The following is a 26,932-nucleotide window of genomic DNA, read 5'->3' as shown; positions in this document are numbered from 1 at the left end:
CTCTATCACCTCTGCTTCACAAAATACATACTTAGGTTTAAAGATACACTGAAGCTGATACAGTCTCACCAAATCCCTAAAAAAATGCTTAACAAAAATTACTTTTCTTTAAAAGGGGGAAAAAACATTCTTTTCGGGTACTCCAGGCTCACAGGATTAGCAATTATATAAGTAACCACTCACTTAGTCATTCTCAAGTATCTACTGAGCACTTACTCTGTGCCAGGTATGATAATGTCTTTTAGAAAAAGTACATACATACATATATACATATGTGTGTACGTACACATACACACATATACACACCGAGTTATATCATAGAGTTGACATCATGGAACAAGGGGAAAATACTAGCATAAACTATGTCCACATTCTCACATATCCTCAACAATGCCCAGCTTCTAGGGTGATTTTTGGGTTGACCTACTTGACTCCATGGGTGATGTATCCTCAAACTAGGTAGAGTTAAATCATTGGAAGGAACCATGAATGGTGTTATTTACCTTAAAAGACCCTGATGCTATAGAACGATAGAACATTCTCCAAAATGGAAGAAGATGGGATCTCTGCCTCTCTCTCTCTCTCTCTCTGTGACTATCATAAAATAAAATAATAATAATAATAAAATAAAAATGGAAGAAGATGAGAAGGAAAGAGGACAGAAAAGAATCAACATTAATGAGAACATGGGATTCTTCCAAAGAACTCTAAGTAGTACAAGACTTTCCTGAATTCAGGGCTTCTGGCATCTCAACTTCTTTACTGGCAATGCTTTTCTAAAAGTGTGCATCTAAGACTGTCAATTTGTTAACTTTCTCTCTTTTTTTTTTTTAAAGGTTTTATTTATTTATTCATGAGAAACACACAGAGAGAGGCAGAGACACAGGCAGAAGGAGAAGCAGGCTCCATGCAGGGAGCCCAATGCGGGACTCCAGGATCACACCCTGGGCCAAAGGCAGATAGATGCTCAACCACTGAGCCACCCAGGTGTCCCAGTTTGTTACCTTTCTAAAGATCAAAATGCTAAATGAAGGGAAACCACTAATTAGACTTCTTCTAAAAAATCTTTTCATTGAACAGGCTTTTTTTCACATTGGCAAATTTGTATTTTTTAATCTTTCTTATAAACGTAAAAATTTTAGTGATATTTGCTAAAATATGATCGTCCTATAATACATGTGACGCAGAGTCACACCATATACCAGCTATGTGGTATCTGACAATGATGAAGATGAACTGGTACCAGGTCAATGGCCGAGTCTATCATTTGTGAAATCAGGAAACAGATTTTATTTCTTTGACTAACTTCATGTTTTATTAAATCATCACAAAGGTAAACTGCTCTTTCTAGGTGGTAGGAAACCAGTATGGAGGGAATCAATTACCCAAACTTTAATAGAAAGAAAAAAAAAAAATCCTTCCACAATTTAGTAAGATCAGTTTAACTAATAAGTAACTAAATAACTTCCCACTTTTAAGACCAAATTCAGTTCAAATCATATGGCGGTTTTTTTTCTTTTTTTTTCTTTCTTTTTTTTTTCATATGGCGTTTTGAATACCACCCAAGAACTGACAACCCCTCCGAAACCAGTTTAGTCTCAATTATGATTAAAGGAGGGTATCAGAGCCTCCAGATGGTCTGAGGGATGCTCTCAAAATCCAAGGGTGAGCTATTTGAGTGCCAGACAGTCCTTATCAAACAAAGGAGGGGGATACTTGAAGTGAGTGGGCTACCAGAAATCCCGCAATCCTACCTCCAACCGCCTAAAATATCACTATTGTAGGTAACTATAAATTCAGAATCCCTATTCTAAATGAACTAAGGAAGATGAGAATTTCAGTGGGAGTGCCACAATTTCCCCTCAACTCAGCTAGTATTTCCAGTCTCTTGTTCTGTAGGACTCATTGCAGCTAAAGAATCTTGTGTACCAGCACATCACCTTGTTTGGCACTAAATCACATGGCTTAAGTATGAAGATCCAAATGAGACTTTTCATTATAAATGCTTCCACTATCAAAGTGTGAAAACCCATTTGAAAATGTGCAACATACTGTTACTTGGGGGTGGGGAGGGTGGGGATCTTTACCCATTGCATCATTACCTTAAGCCTGACAACAGTTCTTAAGCATAGCATTTTAGAAGCACTTAGTGATTTCATGTTTAAATTGCTTCCTGAATAGTCCACATTGAATATACAGTGTGTTAAGCTTAATTTCTCTAAAATTTTCATCCAGTGGCTGTCACCTTTCATGTAGGGAAAACGACAGGTTTTCTGCTAAAAAGTGAATCCTTCCAAAGCAGTTACATAATTCAAGCTAGAACTAAGGAATCAAAGTTCACAAGAAATTTTTCAGAATGCTAACATTTAGGCTCATAATTCTTTTCATTTTCATTTCATTTCATGTGATCTCTCTTTTTACAGGATTTTCTCAGATTCTGGAAAGTAACTGCTATTTCAAGGCATTACACAAGTAGTACAAAAAACCACTTCAGATATATCTAACCCATTGGTAAAACTATATAGAAGCCAACTTTTCAGTCCAAATTCCCTTGGAAGTTACTCTACAGAAACTCAAACAAAAATAAAAACAGGAATCTCTTGACAACCACTTTCTTTCAAAAATGCAAGACTCTGTTTCTACCTTTCGTGTATCATGCCTTCGTAGTGGCCAACGCTACAACGGTTATCTACTCAGCATTCCATTTCTTTTCCTCCTTCATAATGAAGTCACTTTGCTCATGTTTCCACCCCTTCTCCTCATTCTAAGTCCTAGGGATGAGCCCTAATTCATTCAAAACAACTTTGTCTTTGACTTCAAGAACTTAATGGCAGTCAGGACACAGTATACTCTGGGGACTGTTATGCTAGGCACAAGTAGGCACACAACAGCTGCTCACCCCCCTCCGCTCTCCATCTTAAGGAGACCGTGGCCTCCTGAATAAATCCCAAATTCAGCATTCAAGGCTCTCTACTATTCTTTTACTACTTTTTTTAGCCCTTTCTCCTTTGCACACATCTCCTGCTCTAGCAGCGAGACACTTGGCCTTTCAAGATATATGCCCCAGTATTTTTCATTTCATATCCTTCACCCAAGCTGTTCCTCTGACTAGGAAAGCAGGCCCAACCACTCCCATGTCAGCCAATTCAAATCCAACTTAAAGTCCAGATTACAGAAAACTTTTCTATGAAGTCTTCCTTGCTATCACCATTAATAAATAGCAATCATATATATATGTGTGTGTGTATTTATATATATATTCTTTATATCATGAATCATTTTGCATGCTTACAGCCTGTTTTAAAAAGGCAGACTCCATACGGGCTGCAAACAAGCTCCTGTGCATCCCTGTCTTCCACCAGCCCCAGAGTGGGAGCTCAGTAAATATATGTTGAGCAAATGAACACAACTGTTCATTTCTGAGGGTGAAAAGTGCTTCTACAGAATAGATTATCATGAAGGCTGAATTGTCCTTGGAAGTCTCTAAAAACATCCTAGGACAGCTGAGGAATAGTTTTGCTGAAGGAAAGGAAACAAATCAGATGACCTTGTAAGGCTGCTTCTGCAAATTACATCCACTCTTTGAAGTACTGCCTAATAATTCAAAAACAAACTATACACAAATGCTACTTACAAAAAGAGAGCAGCATTTATTGTAATAGATGAAGGTTAAGAATATTTTTTACCAAAACTTCAGCAGCTCTTATAGCAATATTTATAAACATTTTCAGTTATAGCCAAAGAATTGTATAAAAAGCTCTAATTATTTCACACTTGAGAGAAGTAGGACAGAGAAAAATGTCGGCCCCTTCAAAAGGGTAACCAGACAAAATTAATTTGCTAGCACGTACTCATGTTCACTTAATTATTGTCTACACGTCATCACCAAAAATATATCTACTGAACTTTAGGAAAGTTCTCTGTAATTTTGATGATTTCCTTCACTTGCATCTATGGAAAAAGTATGCAAAATTTTGTCTTTCTTTCTCCCCTACTAAATAAATTCGAACAATTTAAGTCAACTAACATGAAGTTACTTCAAGATCCCTGGTACATTATCAGTTCAAGTGAGACCACAAAACTATGGGAAACATACTGGTATCTCCAGAAACAAACAAGGTTAACCACAATATTCCATAAATCACTGAACCTGCTCTTTAAATGAAACCTTTGGAATAAATCTCATCAATTAAATGGGACAGAAAACTTGATTCCAAGGACAGTGCGCTCACAGAAGGGCACTGTGTTAGGTGAAAATCAGAGTTAAACAGGACGGCTAGTGATGGAAAAATAAAATGCAAGAGAGATTAAATCGAGAGTGGAAAGTCAGTTTTCTTAAAAAACTAAGAAAAGTACACAGATGTTTAGTCTTTCTGTTCTAACGCTGTTGCACATTGTGCATTTCTGTAAGCCCCTGTAAATGCTTTGGGGAAGAAGCTAGAGCACACAAAAAAATTAATAAATAAAATAAAATCAGTGTTTTCGGACATGGTGTAGCGCACTGCACAGTTAGTTATTCTTAAAGCAAAGATCACAGACTCAGCGAAAGCTGCATGTGCTAGTTGAAGGTCACGGTAAAGCCAGAATTTAAAGTTTTCTCCTTTATCTCAAAGCACCTCTGTTGCTGCCGGAGCCGCGGGATCACGGAAACGGTTTCGCGCCGCGCCCGGTGAGCGACCGGGGGTGACCGGGGGTGACCGGGGTGACCGGCAGAGCGCGGCGCGTCGGCAGCGGGTCGGGGATGCGGGGACCGAGCGGCGGGGGCGGCTACCTCTCCACCTGGGGCACACCTGGGCCACCTGGGGCACACCTGGGGCACACCTGCGCCACCTGCGCCACCTGCGCCGGGCGGGGCGGCCCCGGGCCCGGCGGGCTCGGCTACTCACCGTGCAGGGAGAGGAGCAGCAGGGGCGCCAGCGGCGAGCCCGGAGGAGTCATCCCGCGGCCGCGGGGAGCGCGCCCGCCGCCCGCCCGGGCCCTCGGCGCTCCTGGGGCAGCCGCTCCGCCCGCCGCGGCCGGGACCGTGGGACGCGCGGCCGAGCCGAGTGCAGCTCCCGCGCCCAGGGGCCGCCGCGCCCGCCCCAGGCCCGCCCCAGGCCCGCCCCAGGCCCGCCCCGCGCCCGCCCCAGGCCCCGCAGCAGCCCCGCTCCGCGCCGCCCACTCGCCGCTCGGTCTCCGGGGCAACCGCGGCTCCAGCGCGACGCCTGGCGGCCCCCCCGGAGCGGGCGCGGCGCGCAGCTGGCCCGGCCCCGCCACCTGCACCTGCGCGGCCCGGGGGGGGGGGGTGGAGGGAGGAGACGGGGGACGGGGGGGGGATGGGGGGCGCCCAGCCCAGCCCCGCCCCGCCCCGGGCCGCCCCCCAGGCCCGCGCGGTCTCGGCCCGCAGAGCCCGCGCCCGGGACTCGCCGCCACCTGCGAGCAACAAGATTGTCCGCGGCCCTTTTCAGATGATTTCTAGTTGTCCACTTCCTCTCTCGTGCAATCTGGCAAAATTAAGAATTGCTGAGGTTTGTTCCATTTCATAACTTTTTTTTTCCTTTCCTCTTCCCCAACCCCACTACCTTTTCTTGTTTTTTTTTCCCATAAAAGAGCATTAAAGGGCTGTACTAGTCCCCTCACTTCCCCGTTTCTAGCAAAGACCCCTACCGTCTTCTCTTGCCCTTTTAGTAAAATTTATCTCAGCTTCTGATATTTAAAATTTGCCATTTTAAACATTACAGATGTTTTGTTTTGTTTTAAGATTTTATTTATTCATCCATGAGAGAGAGAGAGAGAGAGGCTGAGACATAGGCAAAGGGAGAAGCATGGGGATCCCTGGGGGGCTCAGCGGTTCAGCGCCTGCCTTTGGCCCGGGGTGTGATCCTGGGGTCCTGGGATTGAGTCCCACGTCGGGTCCCTGCATGGGGCCTGCTTCTCTCTCTCTCTCTCCCTCTCTCTCTCTCTCTCTGTCTCATGAATAAATAAATGAAATCTTAAAAAAAAAAAAAAAAAAGGAGAAGCAGGCTCCCCTTGGGAGCCAAAGGCAGGCACTCAAGCACTGAGCCACCCAGGTGCCCCACGTAATAGCTTTCCTAAACTAACTTCAACTCTTCGTCAACTAGTGAGAGGGGGATTTTATTATGGTGATTATTACTTTGGGTTTTTATTTTTTGTTTCCTGTTTGTTTTGGGTAAGTGGGAAGAGATATGTTCTTGGCATCTGAAATTATTTTACTTAAATATCCACCTACTTCTCTTCTTCTAAAAGCCAACCTGCCTTCCTTTTTCATTGGATCGCTGGTGTTTTAACAGCCCATAGTCACTTTCTGCTTCAGCCTCCAATGGGAACCTTCTAAAATTTTTGGACATGCCTTCCCCCAGGGGGAAATGTCAATTTCTACAGCAGCATCGATTAGGATTCTTGGAGCCAGTCAGAAATTTTGAGACTCCATCTGGCAGATATAATACTCCCAGGGCAATTCAGAATGAAAACAGTATGCACAGAAGAAAAGCAAGTAAGTAAAACATCCATACATTGGACAAAGATCGGAAGACAAATGCAAAAATAACAGTATCAAGATGGTGAAATTATGGATGCACTGTTTTTTGGAAAATGGTGATGTTATAATTTTAAGTAAAAAAAAAAAGAGAGAGAGAGAACACATTAAGAAATGCCAAAAAAAAAAAAAAGAAATGCCAATCACCTTTAATACCAATACCCTGAAAAGATATAGTTTATTAATTGAAGATGCTTCAACTTTGCTCACTACTTCCAATATGTTAGAATCCCTTACCAGATTTCTAATGGCAAAAAAAAGAATATGACAGCATAGTTTATTTGACATTAATAACAGAAATTTTAAACTTCAACTATGACTTCATCACTGGGCTCATTCTTTTAAGTGCCACGGCAAGGACTACATATTTTCCTCCATCCAATTCACTTCCTTGTTTTGTCCTACACATATTCCCACATTCAAACCCAGTCCCAAGTAGGGCATGAGAGTAATATAAGAAGAAAAGCAAGGAAGCTCTCAAGTGGCAGGTGCTACTCAGAATAGGTCTTCACTTCTCTATCATCCCAGATTTAAATATTGAGATAGAATATTCATTCTTGGGGATCCCTGGGTGGCTCAGCGGTTTGGCTCAGCCTGCCTTTGGCCCAGGGCGAGATCCTGGAGTCCCGGGATCAAGTCCTCCGTCGGGCTCCCAGCATGGAGCCTGCTTCTCCCTCTGCCTGTGTCTCTGCCTCTCTCTCTCTCTCTCTCTGTCTATCATAAATAAATAAATAAATAAAATCTTAAAAAAAAAAGAATATTCATTCTTAACCTAATAATCTAGGATGAAAAGCCCTGATAAAGCAAATTGCCTCATATATTTCTTAGCACATCGACTCAGCAACTATTTACTAAGTATCCACACCGTGTAAGACACTGGTTAGCTTGAAGGTTAAACGTAAAGTATAAGATATGACCTCCACCCTTTAAAAAACTCATAATTGTACATGGGGTATATCCGCAAGGTCATGAATCAGAGAAAGAGTCGCTCTCCTGCCTCTAAGTCACCATAGTGTACCTTCTACCTTCTACCAACAGGATCTGGTGAGTTAGGAAGAGAAGTAGCCCTTTTAGTAGAAGAGGAAATGTGGCTTCTGAAGGGGGAGTGGGGATCCGATTTCAGGCAGCAATCTGGCTGCCCGAAAGCTCAGGGGCAGATGGTAGATGGTGGACTCACAGGAAGCAGATTGGGAGTTCTAGAAACTCTAAGTGCAGTACACAGAGCATCCCAAAAGGACACTCTCACAGGAAACAGAGAAAAAAACATGCTTTTTAGTTCACAGAGATAATACCACTGGCATGTATTTTGAGTAAATTTGTTATTAGTAAAGATGAATTCCCCAGACTCTTTCGTCCTAATCTACTTTATGACCTCAGTAGGATTTCTTTAAATCTTTTAAGTATTCCAAGTGCTAAAGCAACAGACATCTTACCTTTGAGTAATACTTTATAAACTTCTAAGTGTTTTCATATATATTATCTGCTCTGATCTTCCCAGCAATCCCCAGGGGGTAGATAAGGTAGGTATTATTACCCCTCTTTACATGTTAATACACTAAGTCTCCAAAAGATCAAGGGATTGTAAATACCAAAACTGAAACCAAGGTTTTCTGACATTCATCCTATAGTTGTTTTCCTACCACACCACAAAGTCTTTTTCTTTTCTCTCTTTACAGACCAATATCTGAAGAGATTTATATATACCATAGTGTCTTAACAACTGTCTGTGGGGAACACTGCAGGTGCCGCCCCAACATTTGTCCCATCTCCACCCCACTCCTACCATTTCCATTCTACCCCAGCATAAGTAGCCCATAAAATTTTGTTCATTTTGATGCCACACCCCCAACCCCTTCTAAGGGAGCTCTAGTTGGTCTATCTGACCAAAGAAGAAATGGAGAGGGGAATGTCTGGGACCAGGAACCCTAGGGTAAAGGACTCTGATACAGTGTCATAATAATCCTGGCTCAAAAACATTGATGACATGAGAATATAGTCGATTCCTAAGTATCAAATATAGATTATCCAAATCCAAATGTAATACTGGACCAGCTTCTATTCTCCACCCATCAAAATGCTAGATCCTCTTTCTACCGTTACTCTGCATTCAAGAATGGAAAATTAATTTTAGTATTAGCTTAGGAGAAAAACAATTAAGAAAGAGAAATGGAGGGAATTACAAGGCTTTCCAAAGCCAAATATATATTATTTTTAATTAGCTATTTTTAAATTATTAATAGCACCTACACCTCTCCATTTATGTATATAATTAAAAGTTAATTGCATTTAAGTTTTTGAGGATGTTTGTCCATGGAATAGTTTATAAGAAGATCATTCTTAAAGTTAGAAAATATTTTTTGATCCAGTGACTCATTTTTGTAACTTTTTTTTGGTTTTTTTTGTAACTATTTTAACCAAGCTACTTAGGACCATATATATAAGCTAGACTGGAGCTTGGTCCTTTCAGAAGTAAAATTTGAAATGAATTGTTCCCCCTTCTCCTTTGGGAAGAGGGGATTAGCCTCTAAAATTATAATCAGTATAACTGGGTAGCTTGGTCGTTTAAGCTGTCAGACTCTTGATTTCAGCTCAGGTCATGATCTCAAGGTTGTGAGATCAAGCCTGGCCAAGACAGAGTCAGCTTGAGACTCTCTCTCTCCCCCACCTCCTCCCCCCTGCCTCATGCATGGTCTCCCTTTCATAAATAAATAAATAAATAAACAAACAATAACAATAAAGGGGGCACCTGGGTGGCCCCGTCAGTTAAGCATCTGCCTTTGGCTCAGTTTGTGATCCCAGAGTCATGGGATCAAGCCCCTCATTGGCTCCTTGCTCAGAAGGGAGTCTGCTCCTCCCTCTGCCCCTCCCCCAGCTCATGCGCTAGCTCTTTCTCTCTCCACCCCCTCATAAATAAATAAATAAATAAATAAATAAATAAATAAATAAAATACTTTTTAGAATAGCAATAAAGGAGTGGAGAAGATAAGAAGGGAATTGTTAGAATAACTGATAAGCCAATAACTTTATCCTATGTTAAAGAACCCATTTCATACTTTAACACTTCCTTCTCAAATGTTGGATCAATTTATAACCTAGATATATTGACAGCTTAGTCTTTCTGATATCTGCTCGTTTTGTCAGTTTCTACCCAGTCCTCTGGTAGAGCAGTGCTAGATAGGATTTACACAAAGGCAAGCAGTATTTCCATCCCTGTTACGATAGCTAATCCCTATGGCCACTGTGAATATTGCTGAAGCAAAGTTTCACATCTTCATCTATTTGGGGAAAAGTTGGCTCTTTTCTTGTAAGTCCTTTGATTATGAACACATTTAATCCAAAGAGGCACCTGCACCCCAATGTTTATAGCAACAATGTTCCTAATAGTCAAACTATGGAAAGATCCCAAAATGTCCGTCAATAGATGAATGGATAAAGATGTGAGATATATATATAATGGAACACTACTTAGCCATCAAAAAAATGAAATCTTGCCATTTGCAAAGATGTGGATGGAACTAGAGGGTATTATGCTAAGCAAAATAAGTCAATCAGAGAAAGATAATTATATGATCTCACTCATATGTGGAATTTAAGAAACAAAACAGAGGGTCATAGGGGAAGAGAGGAAAAAATAAAACAATGAAATCAGAAAGGGAGACAAATCATAAGAGTTTTTTTTAAGATTTTATTTATTTATTTAAGATTTTATTTATTCACACAGAGAGGGGGCGGAGACATAAGCAAATGGAGAAGTGGGCTCCGCACAGGGAGCCCAACATGGGACTTGATCCCAGAACCCCAGGATCATGACCTGAACCAAAGGCAGATGCTCAACCACTGAGCCACCCAGACATCCCCCAAGAGACTCTTAATCATAGGAAACAAATTGAGGGTTGCTGGAAGGGAGAAGTTGGGGGGATGGGATAATGAGTTATGGACATTAAGGAGGGCACATGATGTAATGAGCACTGGGTATTATAGACGGATGAATCACTGACCTCTACCTTGGAAATTAATACATTATATATTAATCAAATTTAAACTTTAAGAATATTATGAACACATTTATTTTCAGGTAAAGTTACTCTCTGAGCAGGGCCCATTAAGACAAAATGCTACTGAATTTATCCTAATGGAAAATCTAAGATGGTGCCACTATGATTTTTAGGACTTGAAAAGGGCAACAGCATAAGAAGCATTTTATGTCACTTCAGTGTTCTCTTTGTATTCTCTTTCTTACACTGCAAGGAAAATAATTTTCAAATATTTTTCAAAGTCTCTTTACCAGTATTCACTAATCTAAACTAATCTCTTTCAATCTTTCAATCTTTTCAATCATAAAATATATGATTTTATATATATTGGTACTTGCAATCACATTTTGGCTGGTTCAAATTCCGAGTTTTCCATAGAACTTTAAAGCAAGTTCAGAGTTGTATTTCTGGCAACAAAACAGAGTGGAGACCCCAACTTACAAAAGAAATGTGAAATTATATTTTTCTAAATCTTAAACAAAATTGATGAGACCTCAATAAAATATGGGACAGTCAAGCCAAAACCTACAAGGGGGAAGGAATTCCTCAATAGTCTATTCTCATCACAGCATCCAGAATGATCCTATTGAATCAGATCAGATCACTCCTCTGCCCTACGACTTCCTATCTCACTCACAGTGAAAGTAGAAATCTTTACTATAAACCACAGGGCTTGTGTTAGATTTCTATGGCTGCTTTAACAAATCACTGCAAATCTAGTGGTATAAAACAACACAAATTTGTTATCTTACAGTTCTGAGGTCAGAAGTCCAAAATGGGTATCACTGGGCTAAAATTAAGATGGCTGTGGGGCTGTGTTCCTTTCTGGAGAATCCTTTCCTTACCTTCTCCAGCATCTAGAGTCCACCTACTTTCCTAGGCTTATGGCCCTGTTTCTCCATCTTCAAAGTCACCAACATCAGGCCAAGGCCTTCTCACATTGCTGTCTCTCTGACTCTCTCTCCTGCATTTTCTTCCACATTTAAGGATCCTTATGATTACAGTGTGCCCATCTGGATAATTCGGGATAATCTCTTCATCTCCAGGTTAGTTGAAGGGCAACATTAATTCACTTTGCAACCTTAATTTGCTTTTGCCAAGTAAGGGAACATATTCTCAGGTTCTAGGAATTAGGAAGTGGGCATCTTTGCAGGGTGGGGGCCATTACTCTGCTTATCACAAGGCCCAACTGGATCTAGTCCCTCCTTATCTAATTGCTTCTTCTATTTTCCCCTTATTCACTCAGCTCTCACTACAATGACCTCCTCAACATCTCCTGAACAAACAGGAACATGTTTGCCTTGGAACCAACAAAATTATTCTTTCCCTACATTTTGCATAGCTTTCCTTTCACTTCCTGTAGGTCTTTTGTCACATGCACATGAATTGAAGCCTTTGCTGACCATCTTATCTAAAATTTAAAATAAGAGAGACAGGGGGAAGAGAAAGAGATCTCAAATAATATCATAATTGAAAAGGAGACATCACTACAGATGCTATAGATTAAAATGATAAGGAGAATAATGAACAATTTTATGCTGATAAATTTGAAAACTTAGAAGAAAGGGACAAATTTCTAGAGAAACAGAACTTACCAATGCTTGCTCAAAAATAAACAGAAAATATGAATAGTCCCATGTAATTAAGATAGTTAAAGCAATAGTTTAAAATCTTCTTACTGGTAAAACTACAGATCCAGAGGATTTAATCAGCAAGTTTCACCAAATGTTCAGGAAGCAAAATCTCCAATCTTTTGCAAATTACTTGACAATAAAGAAAAAATGAAACTCTCTTTAACTCATTTTGCAGTGCTAGCATTATACTGACTACCAAATATTGACAAAGATAATGGGAGAAAAGAAGATAAGCCAATTTTCAGCACATAGAGATTTACATTATGCAAATGAATGTTAGCAAATCAAGTTCAGTGATATATAAAAAAGGTAATTAATTCATCACACCAATTGGATTTATTTCAGGAATGTAAAATTGGTTTCATATATGAAAATTAAAGTTATTCACTATTAAAGGATTAAGAAAAAAATTATATGATTATTTCATTAAGTGCACATTGAAAACAAAGCTTTGAGATGCCATTCTCAGAGAACAGTAAAAGCAGTATGAAGAGCCTTGGGGTAGATGAATTCTTTTAATGCTACCACATTGCTTAAAGAAAGATAATATACTTAAATCCCAAAATTCTGGACTCAAGGCCTGGACTGAAACTCAAGTACTTTCTATGAATGTGCTAAAAGAATGTTACCTCTTGGCACGCCTGGGTGGTTCAGTGGTTGAGCATCTGACTTTGGCTCAGGGCATGATCCCAGTGTCCCAGGATCCAGTCTTGAATGGGGCTCTCTGCAGGAAGCCTGCTTCTCCCTCTGCCTATGTTTCTGCCTCTCTCTCTATGTCTCTCATGAATAAATAAATAAAATCTTTATTAAAAAAAAAGAATGTTACCTCATAAAGATGCAGAATTAACATAACTATGGCCTAATAATTAGTTTCAGAAATAATGTCTGTATCCTCTACCTCTATCTCTTCCTTGCTGTGTCATTTACATATTTACACTTTCAACTAACTTTGTTTCCTTCCTCTTCTTGTTTTATTAGGGTGTTATGGGTGGCAGGTAATTTTATAGTCAGTCCACAGACTGAGGAATATGAGGACATAAGAATAACCCACAAAGAAGAATGAATATCACCACTGGACTTAAATCTGGGAACCATAAATAATCATAAGACTTTGGATTGTCTCCTAAGGTAGAATTGAGTGATTTTACAGTTGTGAGAAGATAGACACATTATGTATTTTTAAAATATAAATATAAGGGGAAAAAGTATTGGTAGACATTGAGCATTTGAAGGAGTACACTATGGGAAGGATTGCTGTGTATTTTGTGACTGCTAAGCATCAAGACTCTTCTTTCAATGTTCTAGAATTCCCCAGTTTTATTCTCAGTGGGAATCAGAGTCTATCTTCCACTGCAAATGCCAAAAATGCTTTCTGAACTCCTAGCAACTATAGCATGCTCACATAACAGAACGTGTAGCCAATTAGAGAGGCTCACCTCTAGATTATCAATCTTAAGCAAGTGTCACAAAAATTCAGGGATAAGAATAAGGAAGGGATAAAGAATTCATTTTACTGTCCACTGAAGAGAGGTAATTGTGGCTATGATCCCAGTTGTGACATCTAGTACCTGGTTCCAGCATTGGTTATCTCTGGACTGTTCCTATGATGTCATTCTGGTGACCTAGCCTCCTTTGGTTGCTGCTTGTTTTCTGATCCTTTAGACTTCCCATCTTCTCCTTTCCTGCTTTAATTAACCACCATCAATTTATGTTGTTTGCCACCAAGAACACTGCCTTCAGAGTTAGTGTCCTGAGGTTCTTGCCTTTCTAGAAGGAGGTAAGAGATTCATGAACTTTTACTTCAAAAAAGGTGAGGTCCTATTTGATTACAGCCAGCAGAGATTATCTTTCTAAAGAGGTAACATCTTACCTAGTAGTCAAAAAACATGAAAAAAACAAGCCATAAAAAGCACCAGAAATTGTAGAAAAATACCTTCCAGTCTGGTAAATACCTGATCAGCGTGTGGATCAGAGCCAGTGTCACATGTACATTTCAGATTTAAATTCAGTCCATATTTATGCATACTTGCTATGTGCTGGCACCATGCTATCTGCATTAACAGAGAGTTTCATTTAAATCCTGTCAACAACACATGGCCAACAAGCACATGAGAAAATGCTCCGCATCACTGGCCATCAGGGAAATACAAATCAAAACCACAATGAGATCCCACCTCACCCCAGTGAGAATGGGGAAAATTAACAAGACAGGAAACAACAAATGTTGGAGAGGATATGGAGATAGGGGAACTCTCTTGCACTGTTGGTGGGAATGGGAACTGGTGCAGCCACTCTGGAACACTGTGTGGAGGTTCCTCAAAGAGTTAAAAATAGACCTGCCCTACGACCCAGCAATTGCACTGCTGGGGATTCACCCCAAAGATACGGATGCAGTGAAACGCCGGGACACCTGCATCCCAGATGTTTCTAGCAGCAATGTCCACAGAGCCAAACTGTGGAAGGAGCCTCGGTGTCCATCAAAAGATGAATGGATAAAGAGGATGTGGTCTATGTATACAATGGAATATTCCTCAGCCATTAGAAATGACAAATACCCACCATTTGCTTCGACGTGGATGGGACTGGAGGGTATTATGCTGAGTGAAATAAGTCAATCGGAGAAGGACAAACATATGGTCTCATTCATTTGGGGAATATAAAAATTAGTGAAAGGGAATAAAGGGAAAGGAGAGAAAATGAGTGAAAATATCAGTGAGGGTGACAAAACATGAGAGACACCTAACTCTGGGAAATGAACAAGGGGTAGTGGAAGGGGAGGTGGGTGGGGGGTTGGGGTGACTGAGTGATGGGCACTGAGTGGGGCACTAGGCGGGATAAGCCCTGGGTGTTATGCTATATGTTGGCAAATTGAACTCCAATAAAAAAAAATGTTTTAAAAATAAGGCAAATGAATAGTCAAAAAACTAAATAAATAAATAAATAAATAAATAAATAAATCCTGTCAACAGCCCTGTGAGATAGTTTCCCCCTCATTTTCCCAGGTGAATAAAACCAAGGTTTTAAAAAAAAACTTTAAAATGCTTGGTCAAAAACATACAGTTCTTAAGTTGTAAAACCCAAATAGTAAAACCCAACCTTTCTGACTGTAAGGGCAGCCTTCTTTCCACTATACCCTAACACCTCTATTTGAATGAGCAACCTGCTTGGCAATTTGGAACTGGTAACTATTTCTGCTACTTTTTAGTACTAAAGAATTGTTTGTTTGCATTTCAGCCTGTCTTCTGAATCCGTTAATGAACATTCTTCCTTAGAAGATACTTACACAATTCAGTGATTACTACCACTCCTTACAATTTAAAATTTTATGGTTAGTGCACTTGAAAGATTAAATAATACCTGGATTTTATGTGCTATTAATAATAAAATCAGTAATAACCCATAAAAATTGGAACTGAATTAACAACAGTGAGCCATGCTGTGTTTCTATGGTAACACAATGAAGAAAATATTAGATGGCCTCAAAGATATTTAATTCCAATAAGTTGGCTCATGGCTTTCATATCATTGTAGAAAATCCATATATATCTGATCATTATTACCCAAATCTACATGTTAATACCATGTATTCCTAGAGGAAGGTGATTAGACCGGTCTTATGCAGCCTTTCTGATCTTCTGAGCCCCCTTCTTATTCCAGTCTCTGCTGCAGGCTCAAATCAGCTACTCACAGATACAACCTGACACTAATTTGCTTTGCTGTGACCTACACCAAGTACCTCTCCCTACTCAGGACACTGCTGCCTGGAACACGAGCAGGAATTTGGTGGGACTGACGTGTATAACCTAGAAGCACAGGGATGCCAACACTTATGGGGCTACTCTTGGCTTATGTGGGATGGGAGCCAATGGATAAGCCTTCTGCCTTGCATTCTCCAAGGGGGTCAACTTATTTCCTCAAGCTCTGCAGAAGGCCCTGGCATGATCAACAGTAACCAAGAAACAGTGAATCCATCCTGGACTGGCATTTCCTCCCTCTCTTTTTTCATTTCCTCAACAATTAACCCTGATCTCTGAAATTACTTTCTAATTAAGCTAACTACATAAACCTTTGTCTCAGGGTAAACTTTCAAGGGAATCTAGGCTAAGAGACCTACCCTTGGTAGATTTTATATGACTGGATATGTGGTTCTTACTAAGATTCTATTATAGTTTTTTTTTTTCTAATAACCAGCTCTTTCCAAATTACACATCAAATTTATGGAATAGTACACTTATCCTTGTCCTAGAGATTTTGGCAGGTCTCTATAATGTATCTTTCTTGAAATACTCTCTTTTTAAAAAGATTTTATTTATTTATTCATAAGAGACACAGAAAGAAAGGCAGAGACACAAGCAAAGGGAGAAGCAGGCTCCATGTGGGAAGCTCGATACAGAACTCGATCCCAGGAACCCGGGATCACAACCTGAGCCAAAGGCAGATGCTCAACCACTGAGCCACCCAGGTGCCCATCTTTGTTGAAACCTAGAATCAAATAAGGCAAATAAAAAATACAGTTTTGCATTTAAAATTCTAAATGATAAAAGGTTTGCTCAATGTCAACTCTGCTACACATATTTTTAAATAACCTTTGGAAAGTCACTTAACCTATCCAGGCTTCAACCATAATCTTTATTAAAATGGAATATAGAGGCACCTGGGTGGCTCAGTCAGTTAAGTGTCTGCCCTCAGCTCCGGTCATGACCCCAGGATCCTAGGATCCAGGCCCACATGGAGCCTCACCTAGGGCTCCCTGCTCAGTAGGGAGGCTGCTTCTCCCTCTCTTTCTGCCACCATTCATGCTTGCTCTTTCTCTCTCTGTCTCTCAAATAAACAAATAAAATCTTAAAAAAAAGGAATATAATTCTTACTTCACAGGTTGTTATAAGAATTCAATGAGGTAATATATGTGAAAATGCCCATTACCACCTCTGACAAATAACCTAGCAAGTAATGTTAACTGCTGTTATTACCATTATGAGATTATTTATTTTATTATTTATAAATTATTTATCTTATATTTGAAACTCTTCCCTCATGGGGACAAAACATCCATTTTATGGATTTGGTATTTCACCAAAAATTTTTCATTGCATTGTATTTTATAGCCCCTAACAAATCATTGAATCTATTTAATTCTCAGAATCAAGATAACTTCACAGAATAAACTGAAAAGACCTCTGATCAGATCTTTGAAATGAGAGACTTTAAGGCATTATTGCTTTAACGAACACCTTTGCCTCACAGCCAACCCTACCCTGCCCTTCCACCTTTAATGAGTGTACACAGGTCTCACGCAGTCTTTCATCAATTCAGCAAATACAGAGAAATTCCTATATGACGTGTTAAGTGGCAATGGAGCAACTAGATCATATAAAATGCATGTTTGCATTATTATGAGGTTAATAAAATGGCTAGGTTAATGAATCGGCTAGGTGGTCAGGAATAGGGGTCCTATTGCTGGATCCAGATCTATTCCTGTCCTAGCTGTGCTTTAGTGCCACCTGGTGGCATATCTAACGAAAGCTTGGCTACTGATGGAAATGTGGGTCCTGATCCGTAGGTAGTCCACAGCAGCAGCCATGATTCCAGGAATACTGAGTTGGCACTTGTTTCATTACCTTGATGAAGGAATACTTGGCCATAACATACAGGAACATGCCCTCTGCTTCCTAAGGCATAACTACCTGCCATTTAACCTTCCAGCCTCACCCCACCACAACCTCCCTTGGAAAGTAAGAGCTTTAGCCTCCACCCTGTCTTCACACCACCAATACACAAAAGGGATGAACATGGGACAGGAGTTAATAGTCAATTCCATTACATGTTAATTCTCATTATTTATGAGGCATAATATAATGTAGTTTTACAGTATTTACATATCCCAGGTCCTGTCCAAAACTGGTGATACATTAAGTAACAAAAATCAGAAGATGTTTGCTCTTACAGAACTTCCAGTTTAGTGGAAAATGCAGAAATTTATCACATAATCATACAAACAAATGTGACAGTGATATGAAGGAGAGAGTTTAGGTGCTTAAGCAGGACTAAAACAGAATCTAACATAATTAGAGAGATCTGAAAAGAATTCTCTGAAGAAATGATTCCTCTAAAAAGACTGAAGGTTGACTAGCAATGGAGAAGTAGATAATTTCTGGCTCAAGCAACAGAATGTGTAACTGAGATATTCTGAAACAAGGTGATGCCTTTTTAACTTCCCTTTGTAAATCATGTTTTCCTTCAATCTTTCACCGTTTTACAGAAAGCCATGAGTTTTGTTGGGCAGAAGGCAGAACAGGCAGCTGGGGAGGGAAGGGTCATTCTTTTGCTTTGAGAAGGATGGTCCCTTCTTTGAGTCCATGGCAGGGCCACTTCCTAGTAACCAGGCTTCAAGAGATGGAAACGGTCTACCTGCTTTTGTTGTTGTTGTCATTATTGTTTGTGGTTTTATTTGTTTTTAAATCAAATACCTCGGGCAACCCAGGTGGCTCAGCGGTTTAGCGCCACCTTCAGTCCAGGGCGTGATCCTGGAGACGCGGGATCGAGTCCCATGTCAGGCTCCCTGCATTGGGCCTGCTTCTCCCTCTGCCTGTGTGTGTGTGTGTGTGTGTGTGTGTCTGTCTGTCTCTATGAATAAATAAAATCTTTAAAAAAATAAATCAAATACCTCCTTTTTAAATATCAAGAGACAAGACAGATGGATTGAAACAAAAGGCTTCTATTGTTACATCATCCTGGAGACAGGTCAGGGATACTACATAAATGAGGTTCCAACCCTACCAAGAAGGTCATGGAAGCTTCTCTAAGAAGAACCAAGGGAGAGAAAGAGAAAAGGTGAGGAAGTCCGACTGGAGTGCCTTCACTTTCCCTGGCAGGTGCAACAGTTCAAGGAGGCACTGCTGTGATTTAGAAAATGAGTGGTAGGAGAGGGATGATGGCTCTGGAAAAAGTGTTGATGGGTAGAGGCCAGAAGATGGTCGCACAGAACTGCATATACTCCCTGACGGTGGTGAGAAAGGAGAGATTGGAGCTATCATCATGTTCTTGGTTGAGTGAGGTAAGGGAGGCACTCAGAGATGCCAAGAACACTGGTGAGCCCTCACATTGGGATGAAATGCCGACCAATGAAAAACTAGGAAAATAAGGTCAGAAAGATGATCTCCTATATTTTCTTCCAAAAACATTATTGAACACATTGGGATGAAATGCCCACTGATGAAAAACTACAAGGTCAGAAAGATGATCTCCTACATTTTCTTCCAAATGCATTATCTTACCTTTCACATTTATATCTGCAATCCATACGGATTTGATTTTTGTGCATGGTGGGACACAGAGATAGCCGGCTAACCTAGCACCATTTATTGAAAAGGTTAGCCTTTCCATACTGAACTACAGTGTAGCCTTGTCATCAATGAGACGAATATGTGTGGGTTTTGATTCCTCTATTCTGTTCCGATCGATCAAGTTCTCTCTTCTAGCTCCAATGCTACCCTGCCTTAATTACTATAGATATATAATAGTCATGATACCTAGTAGTGTAAATCCTCCAGTTTTTTCTTTCTTTTTTTTTTTTCAGTTTTGTTTTTGTTAAGGCTGCTTTGGCTACTCTTGCTTCTTTGCATTTCCAGGTAAATTTTAGAACCAGCACCTAAATTTCCACAATAAAATCTCCTGCGATTTTGATTGAGATTATGTTGAAACTGTAGATTAATTTAGGAAAAATGATATCTTTATAATATTCATTCTTCCAATCTAAGAACATGCCAAATCAAGCAAGGCATTTAGGGTTCTTTCATTTCTCACAGTCGTATTTAGTAGCTATTTGTCCACTTTCAGTTATATTCCCAATTAAATTTATCCCTAAATTTAGCTGACTACAATCCTTTGATGCTATTATCAATGGTATCATATTTCAAATTTCATTTTCTATTTGTTTTTGCCTGGTATATAGAAAAAAATTTAACTCATACATCTTATTTCCAATAATTTACTTATCGACTCTAATAGTTATAGATTCTTTTGAATGGTCTACATATACAGTCATGTCATCTGAAAATAATCCTTTTCAATCCTTATTTATTTCTTTCTCTCACCTTATTGCACTTCCTAAGACCTCCAGAAAAAAGTTGAATGGAAGTGTTGGCAGTAGGACTCCTTGTCTTATATCTCATATCAGTGGAAGCATTGTGAATATTTCATCATTTAATATGATGTCTCCTCTATATTTTTTAATATATTTATTAAATTAAGAAAATTCCATTTTATTCCATGTTTGCCAGGATTTTAAAAAATCATTAATGTCTCTTAATTTTTTTTAAGATTTTATTTATTCATTTGACATAGAGAGAGCCAGCACAAGCAAGGGGAGGAGCAAGGAAAAGGAGAGGGAGTCGCAGGCTTCCTGCTGATCAGGGAGCCCTTATGTGGGGCTCCATCCCAGGACCTTGGGATCACGACCTGAGGAGAAGCCACACACTTAACCAACTGAGCCACTCAGGTGCAGTTTTAAGTTTTCTGAAATGCTTTTTCTGTACTTGTTGCAATGAGCATGGACTTTCTTCTTCTTCTTCTTCTTCTTCTTTCTTCTTTCTTCTTCTTCTTCTTCTTCTTCTTCTTCTTCTTCTTCTTCTTCTTCTTCTTCTTCTTTACCTTGATAATGTGTAAGTTACCTTAATTGAGTTGTGAATAGTAAGCTACCATTGTGTCTGTGAAATAAATGCCACTGGTCATATGTTCATCCCTTTTTACATACAACTGGATTTTTTAAAGTGCTTGTTCAAAATTTTTGCATCTACATTCATGAGAAAGATCGGCAGATAATTTTCTTATAATTTCCTCATCAAGTGTAAGAAGCAAGGATATCCTGGCTTCATATAAAGTAAGATGTTCTTCTGTCTCTATTCTATTCTTTAGAAAATGATCTGTGAAAGACGTGTTTTGTTTCTTCCACAAATGTTTGTGAGAATTTACTTATATATCCACCAAACCTGGGTTTTCATTATGTAAAAGTGTTTCTCCTTCGACAATCTTTTTCATAAATAACACACTATTCAGATTTTATTTATCCCTGGCAGCTTTGGCTAGTTGTTATTTTTCAAAACTCTATCTTATCCAAATGTATTGGCTCCAAATAAATAAAAATTTCAGTGTATGTTTGATGTCTTTAAAGTCCATAGTAATATCACCTTCTTAATAACTGATGCAGATAATTTATATTTACTTTTTGTTACAATGATAGAAAAATAATAGGAAAATAATTAGGGTCCCCCAGGATTAAATAATTCAGGATGATATACTAATTTCAAAATCCTAATTTAATTCCATCTGGGAAAACCCTTTTTCCAAACAAGATAACGCTCACAGGTTTCAAGGATTATGACATGGATAATTCACTTTGGGCATCACCATCCAGCCCATTGCACCTTGGTTTGCACCTGTATTACAATGAGGTGCAGTTTTCTTTGTGTAGCATTCTTTGTATTTATTATGCTTGTAGTGGGCTGAGTTCTTTAATCCATGACTTGATTTATTTTAAAAGTTTTGGATAGTCTCAGCTATAAGCTCTTCAAAGGTTGCATCTACCTCATTCTATTTCCTCTGGGTTTCTAATATATTTTAGAGTTTCTGAATATGATTCACATGAAGAGTGCAGTATAACTTCTTGCCAAAGTAAATTGTTAAATATTCAGGTATTTGGTGGCGTGGCTATTAAATCATTGGTTGCTTGAAATCAGCCATGGTGACAGTATTTATACCATGGCAGTAAGTGGTATCATTACAAATCAAGATTTTCGGAGAGAAAAAAAAAAGATTTTTGGGGAGGTGGACAATGGGATGGGGTAATTTGGTGATGGTCATTTAAAAGGGCAGGTGGCAACAAGCACATGAGAAAATGCTCCGCATCACTTGCCATCAGGGAAATACAAATCCAAACCACAATGAGATACCACCTCACACCAGTGAGAATGGGGAAAATTAACAAGACAGGAAACAACAAATGTTGGAAAGGATGTGGAGAAAGGGGAACCCTCTTGCACTGTTGGTGGGAATGGGAACTGGTCCAGCCACTCTGGAACACTGTGTGGAGGTTCCTCAAAGAGTTAAAAATAGACCTGCCCTACGACCCAGCAATTGCACTGCTGGGGATTTACCCCAAAGATACGGATACAGTGAAACGCCAGGACACCTGCACCCCGATGTTTTTTTTGCACCCCGATGTTTATAGCACCAATGTCCACAATAGCCAAACTGTAGAAGGAGCCTCGGTGTCCATCAAAAGATGAATGGATAAAGAAGGTGTGGTCTATGTATACAATGGAGTTTTCCTCAGCCATTAGAAACAACAAATACCCACCATTTCCTTTGATGTGGATGGAACTGGAGGGTATTATGCTGAGTGAAATAAGTCAATCGGAGAAGGACAAACATTATATGGTCTCATTCATCTGGGGAATATAAAAAATAGTGAAAAGGAATAAAGGGGAAAGGAGAAAAAATGAGTGGAAAATATCAGAGAGGGAGACAGAACATGAGAGACACCTAACTGGGAAACGAACAAGGGGTGGTGGAAAGGGAGGTGGGTGGGGGGTGGGAGTGACTGGGTGACGGGCACTGAGGGGGAACCTGGTGGGATGAACACTGGGTGTTATGCTATATGTTGGCAAATTGAACTCCAATAAAAAATTTTTTTAATTAAATAAAAGGGCAGGTGATGTGATGAGCACGGGGTGTTACATATACATAAATGATAAATCATTGCACACTATATCTGAAAAAAATCAAGATTTCTTTTTTCAGAGAGAGGGATTAAATACACATTTGTTACACTGTTTTGTTCTTTCTATTCTTGTGTCTCTCTATGCTTCAACTTGGATATTTTCTCTTGAATTGTCTTCCAGTTTACTAATTCTGTGTTCAGCTGTGTCCAATCTCATAAAATCAATTTATTAAGTTCTTAATTTCAGATACTGTATTTTTAGGCTACATATATCCATTTAATTTTTTTTATAGATTACAGTTGTCTGGTGAGATTTTCCATCATTTCATCTCTTTGGCCATGTTTTCCTTTATTTTCTTAAACATATGAATCACAGTTATTATAAATTCCTTGTCTGCAAACTTCAACATCTAGACCATCTGTGGCCCTAGTCAATTGTCTTCTTTTTCTCTTAATTATAGGCCCTATTTGTCTTGCCTCATTGTTTGCCTAGTAATTTTTTATAGTATGCCAAACTCTGTGTGTTATCCTTCACCAAAGAGGGTTTTTTTCTGTCTTCTATTAGCATATAGGAGGAGAGGCTGATTGCCTCAATCCAGTTATGTACTGACAGGGTTGGGACTAAGTTTCAGTTTTAGTAAGACTCAGATCTACCTCCAGTTCCCCTCTTTCTCAGGCTTTCTGAACCTGATATTCCTGATTTCCTGAACTTCTTATTGAGAGCCTGGTATGTTTCCATATCTTTGGCTCTAACACACTGTGAAAGATCCAGCTCTACCTTTCCAAAATTCTCAGCTCAGTTCTGTCATCGCCTGCCCCTACATTTTAAAATCTAGCAAATGTCTTCTTGAAGGGGAGACGAGCTGTGTGCATTTGATGCTTGTCCCCTCCCATGGCAGATCTTTGTTTCCTAAGTATCAGGAGACTGCAGGGGATTTCACTCTGCCTTTTAAAAGCTTTCAGCTTAGCTCTTCAGCTACCTGTATAGAACCAAAGCTTGACCAATGTCCTGTGAGGAAAACCAGACATGCATTTACTGTGCTTCAAGTTTCCTTTCTTCACTCCAACCCTTCATGATCACTAAGAACTTTATACATTTCTCTTTCTCTTAGCAGACTCTTCTGCCTAGATCACAACAGATCAGTAGCCCATGCCCAAGGCTGGCAAATGACTCTAGGAAGAGAAGTGGCAATTGTCCATCCACCTACCTTAGGACAGTTCTTTCCTTTCTGGAATTTTAGTATCATAAACTTGCTTTTACAGCTCTCAGATACCTTTAGAAATGTATTTTTAATTTGTATGGCTTTTGCAACAGAAACACTGGTCTGCCACTATCTTCTACCTCATACCTACTAGTAGAAGTCCCAACACTTAGTTTTTAAAAATATACTCAGGCAATTCTAATAAGCAGCCAATCTAAAGCAATAATGACTTCATCAAAGAAACGGTTACAAGACTGAGGTCTGAGGTGAGTTATCTATAAGGTACCTAGGCTTTCCCTTACTTTTACAAGATAAATAGACCCACATCGATTATGCATTTTATATTTCATGGGGGAAGAAAAGGAAAAAGTCCATAGAGCAGCAAAGCCATACTAACCATGGGTCACTCACTTTTTAAGACACATTCCCAGAAGTTCTAAACTTAAACTTCCATTTGTAAATCCTTGAACTGAACTGTATCACTTGCCCATTTCTATTTGTAAAGGAGGCAGGGAAATGTAACATTTGTTAACCTGAACACAATATCACCCCCATGAAAACTGGGCTTCCCTTCCTAAAGAAAAAATAAGAAAGGGACGCCTGGGTGGCTCAGTGGTTGAGCGTCTGCCTTGGCTCAGGTAGTGATCCTGGGGTCCTGGAATCGAGTTCTACATCGGGCTCCCCACAGGGAGCCTGCTTCTCCCTCTGCCTGTATCTCTGCCTCTCTCTCTGTGTCTCTCATGAATAAATAAATAAAGTCTTTTTTTAAAAAAGGCTTCTGCCTAAGTTTTAAAAGAATAAGAAAATGGTTATCAGGTGAGCAGCTAGCAATCTCTGCTACAGTTCCATTTTTAGCACTTTTAGCTTCTTTCTTATCTAATTCCTCTCTATAATTGTACCTGAGAAAAAACATTTTCTGCTCCAAATAACTTATCAAAAGCCCAGAGAATTATTCCATTTTATATTTTCTTGCAAGAAGCATGACTTCCATATCTGCAGTAATTCTTCATCAATGAGACAGAAATAATTTTACTGACATATTTCTTTGTCATTCAGTTCTTTTCTCAAATGAGAAAATTTCAAATTAAGAAATTCATTTTCAAAATAAGAAAACAACCCCATTTATAATTGCATCAAAAAGAATAAAATATTGGGACACCTGGGTGGCTCAGCGGTTAAGTGTCTGCCTTTGGCTTGGGGCCTGATACCGGGATCCAGGATCAAGTCCCGCATCTGGCACCTTGCAGGAAAGGAAGCCTGTTCTCCCCCTGCCTGTGTCTCTGCCTCTCTCTCTCTCTCTCTCTCTCTCTCTCTCTGTCTCTCATGAATAAATAAATACAATCTTGAAAAAAAATAATAAAATACTAGAAATAAATTTAACCAGGGAAGTGAAAAGACCTGTACTCTGAAAACTATAAGAAATTGATGAAAGAAATTGAAAATGACATAAATAAATGGAAAGATATTCCATGCTCATGGATTGGAAGAATTATTATTTTTTAAAAGTCTATATTACCCAAAGCAATCTAAAGATCCAGTGCAACCCCTATCAAAATTCCAATGGCATTTCTCACAGAACTAGAACTAATAATTATAAAATTTATATAGAACCACAAAAGATCCTGAATAGCCAAAACAATCTTTGAGAAAGAACAAAGCCAGAGGTATCACACTCCTTCATTTCAAAATGTACTACAAAGCTATATTAATCAAAACTGTATGGTATTGGAATAAAAATCATACACAGAGATTAATGGAACAGAATGGAGAGCCCAAAAATAAACCCGTATATGGTCAGTTCATTTTTGACAAATGAGGCAAGAATGTACAATGGGGAAAGGACACAGTCTCTTTGATAAATGGTGTTGGTAAAACTGGACAGCTACATGCAAAAGAATAAAATTATACCACTATCTCCCATCATAGACAAAATTAACTCAAAATGGATTAACGCCTTGTATATAAGACCTGAAAACATAAAACTCCTAGAGGAAAACATAAGCAGAATGCTCCTTGACTCTGGTCTTAGCAGTGTTCCTTTGGATCTGACTCCAAAGGCAGGGGGAACAAAGGAAAAATAAGCAAATGGAAATATATCAAACTATAAAGCTTCTGCATAGCTAAGGAAACTATCAACAAAGCAAAAACGCAACCTACTGAATGGGAGAAGATATTTACAAATCATATGTCTGATAAGAGGTTAATATCCAAAATATATAAAGAACTCATACAACTCAATAACAAAAACTAAACAATCCAATTAAAAAATGGGCAGAAGGTCTGAATAGATATCTTTCTAAGGAAGACATAGAGATGGCCAACAATCACATAAAATGATGCCCAACATCACTAATCATCAGGGAAAAGCAAATCAAAACCACAGTGAAATATCATTTGTAACTGCCAAAGCGACTATTATAAAAAAGACAAGAAATAACAAGTGTTGATAAGGATGTGGAAAAAAGTGAACCCTCGTGTACTGTTGGTGGGAATATAAATTGGTGCAGCCACTATGGAAAACAGTATGGAGGTTCCTCAACCAATTAAACATAGAACTACCATATTATATAGGAATTCCACTACTGGGTATTTATCCAAAGAAAACAAAGACACTAACCTGAACAGATATTTTCATAGAAGCATTATTTACAATAGCCAAGTTATGGAAACAACCTAAGTGTTCATCGATGATGAATAGATAAAAAAGATGTAGGGTGTGTGTGTATTGTATTATCATAATATGATACGATTTTATATATATGTAAATATATATAAATAGTATATACCCACATATTATTTATATATAAATG

General features: G+C 39.1%; 1 protein-coding gene and 1 long non-coding RNA gene across 4 annotated transcripts in view; one reads left to right on the top strand and one right to left on the bottom strand.

Moving 5' to 3' along the window:
- The window catches only part of IGSF11 (immunoglobulin superfamily member 11), a 182,379-nt gene that overhangs the window by 118,288 nt on the left and 37,159 nt on the right, over nucleotides 1–26,932 (bottom strand). Inside the window, exon 1 of one of the 3 annotated variants that reach the window (XM_077883915.1) lies at nucleotides 4,887–5,034. The exons of the other annotated variants lie outside the window; for them this stretch is intronic. Coding sequence (XP_077740041.1) covers nucleotides 4,887–4,938 — 52 coding nt within the window. The 5' untranslated portion in view covers nucleotides 4,939–5,034. Of the gene's footprint in view, nucleotides 1–4,886; nucleotides 5,035–26,932 lie in introns of those variants that run through there. 3 annotated transcript variants of the gene reach the window in all.
- Nucleotides 5,343–15,593, top strand: LOC144305126 (uncharacterized). Its single transcript, XR_013372142.1, has 3 exons — nucleotides 5,343–5,507; nucleotides 13,182–13,331; nucleotides 15,438–15,593. It is a non-coding gene; the product is annotated as an uncharacterized LOC144305126 (long non-coding RNA).

Source organism: Canis aureus, chromosome 35, assembly GCF_053574225.1.
Source record: "Canis aureus isolate CA01 chromosome 35, VMU_Caureus_v.1.0, whole genome shotgun sequence".
Taxonomy (NCBI): Eukaryota; Metazoa; Chordata; class Mammalia; order Carnivora; family Canidae; genus Canis; species Canis aureus.
This window is presented reverse-complemented; position numbering and strand designations above follow the sequence as displayed.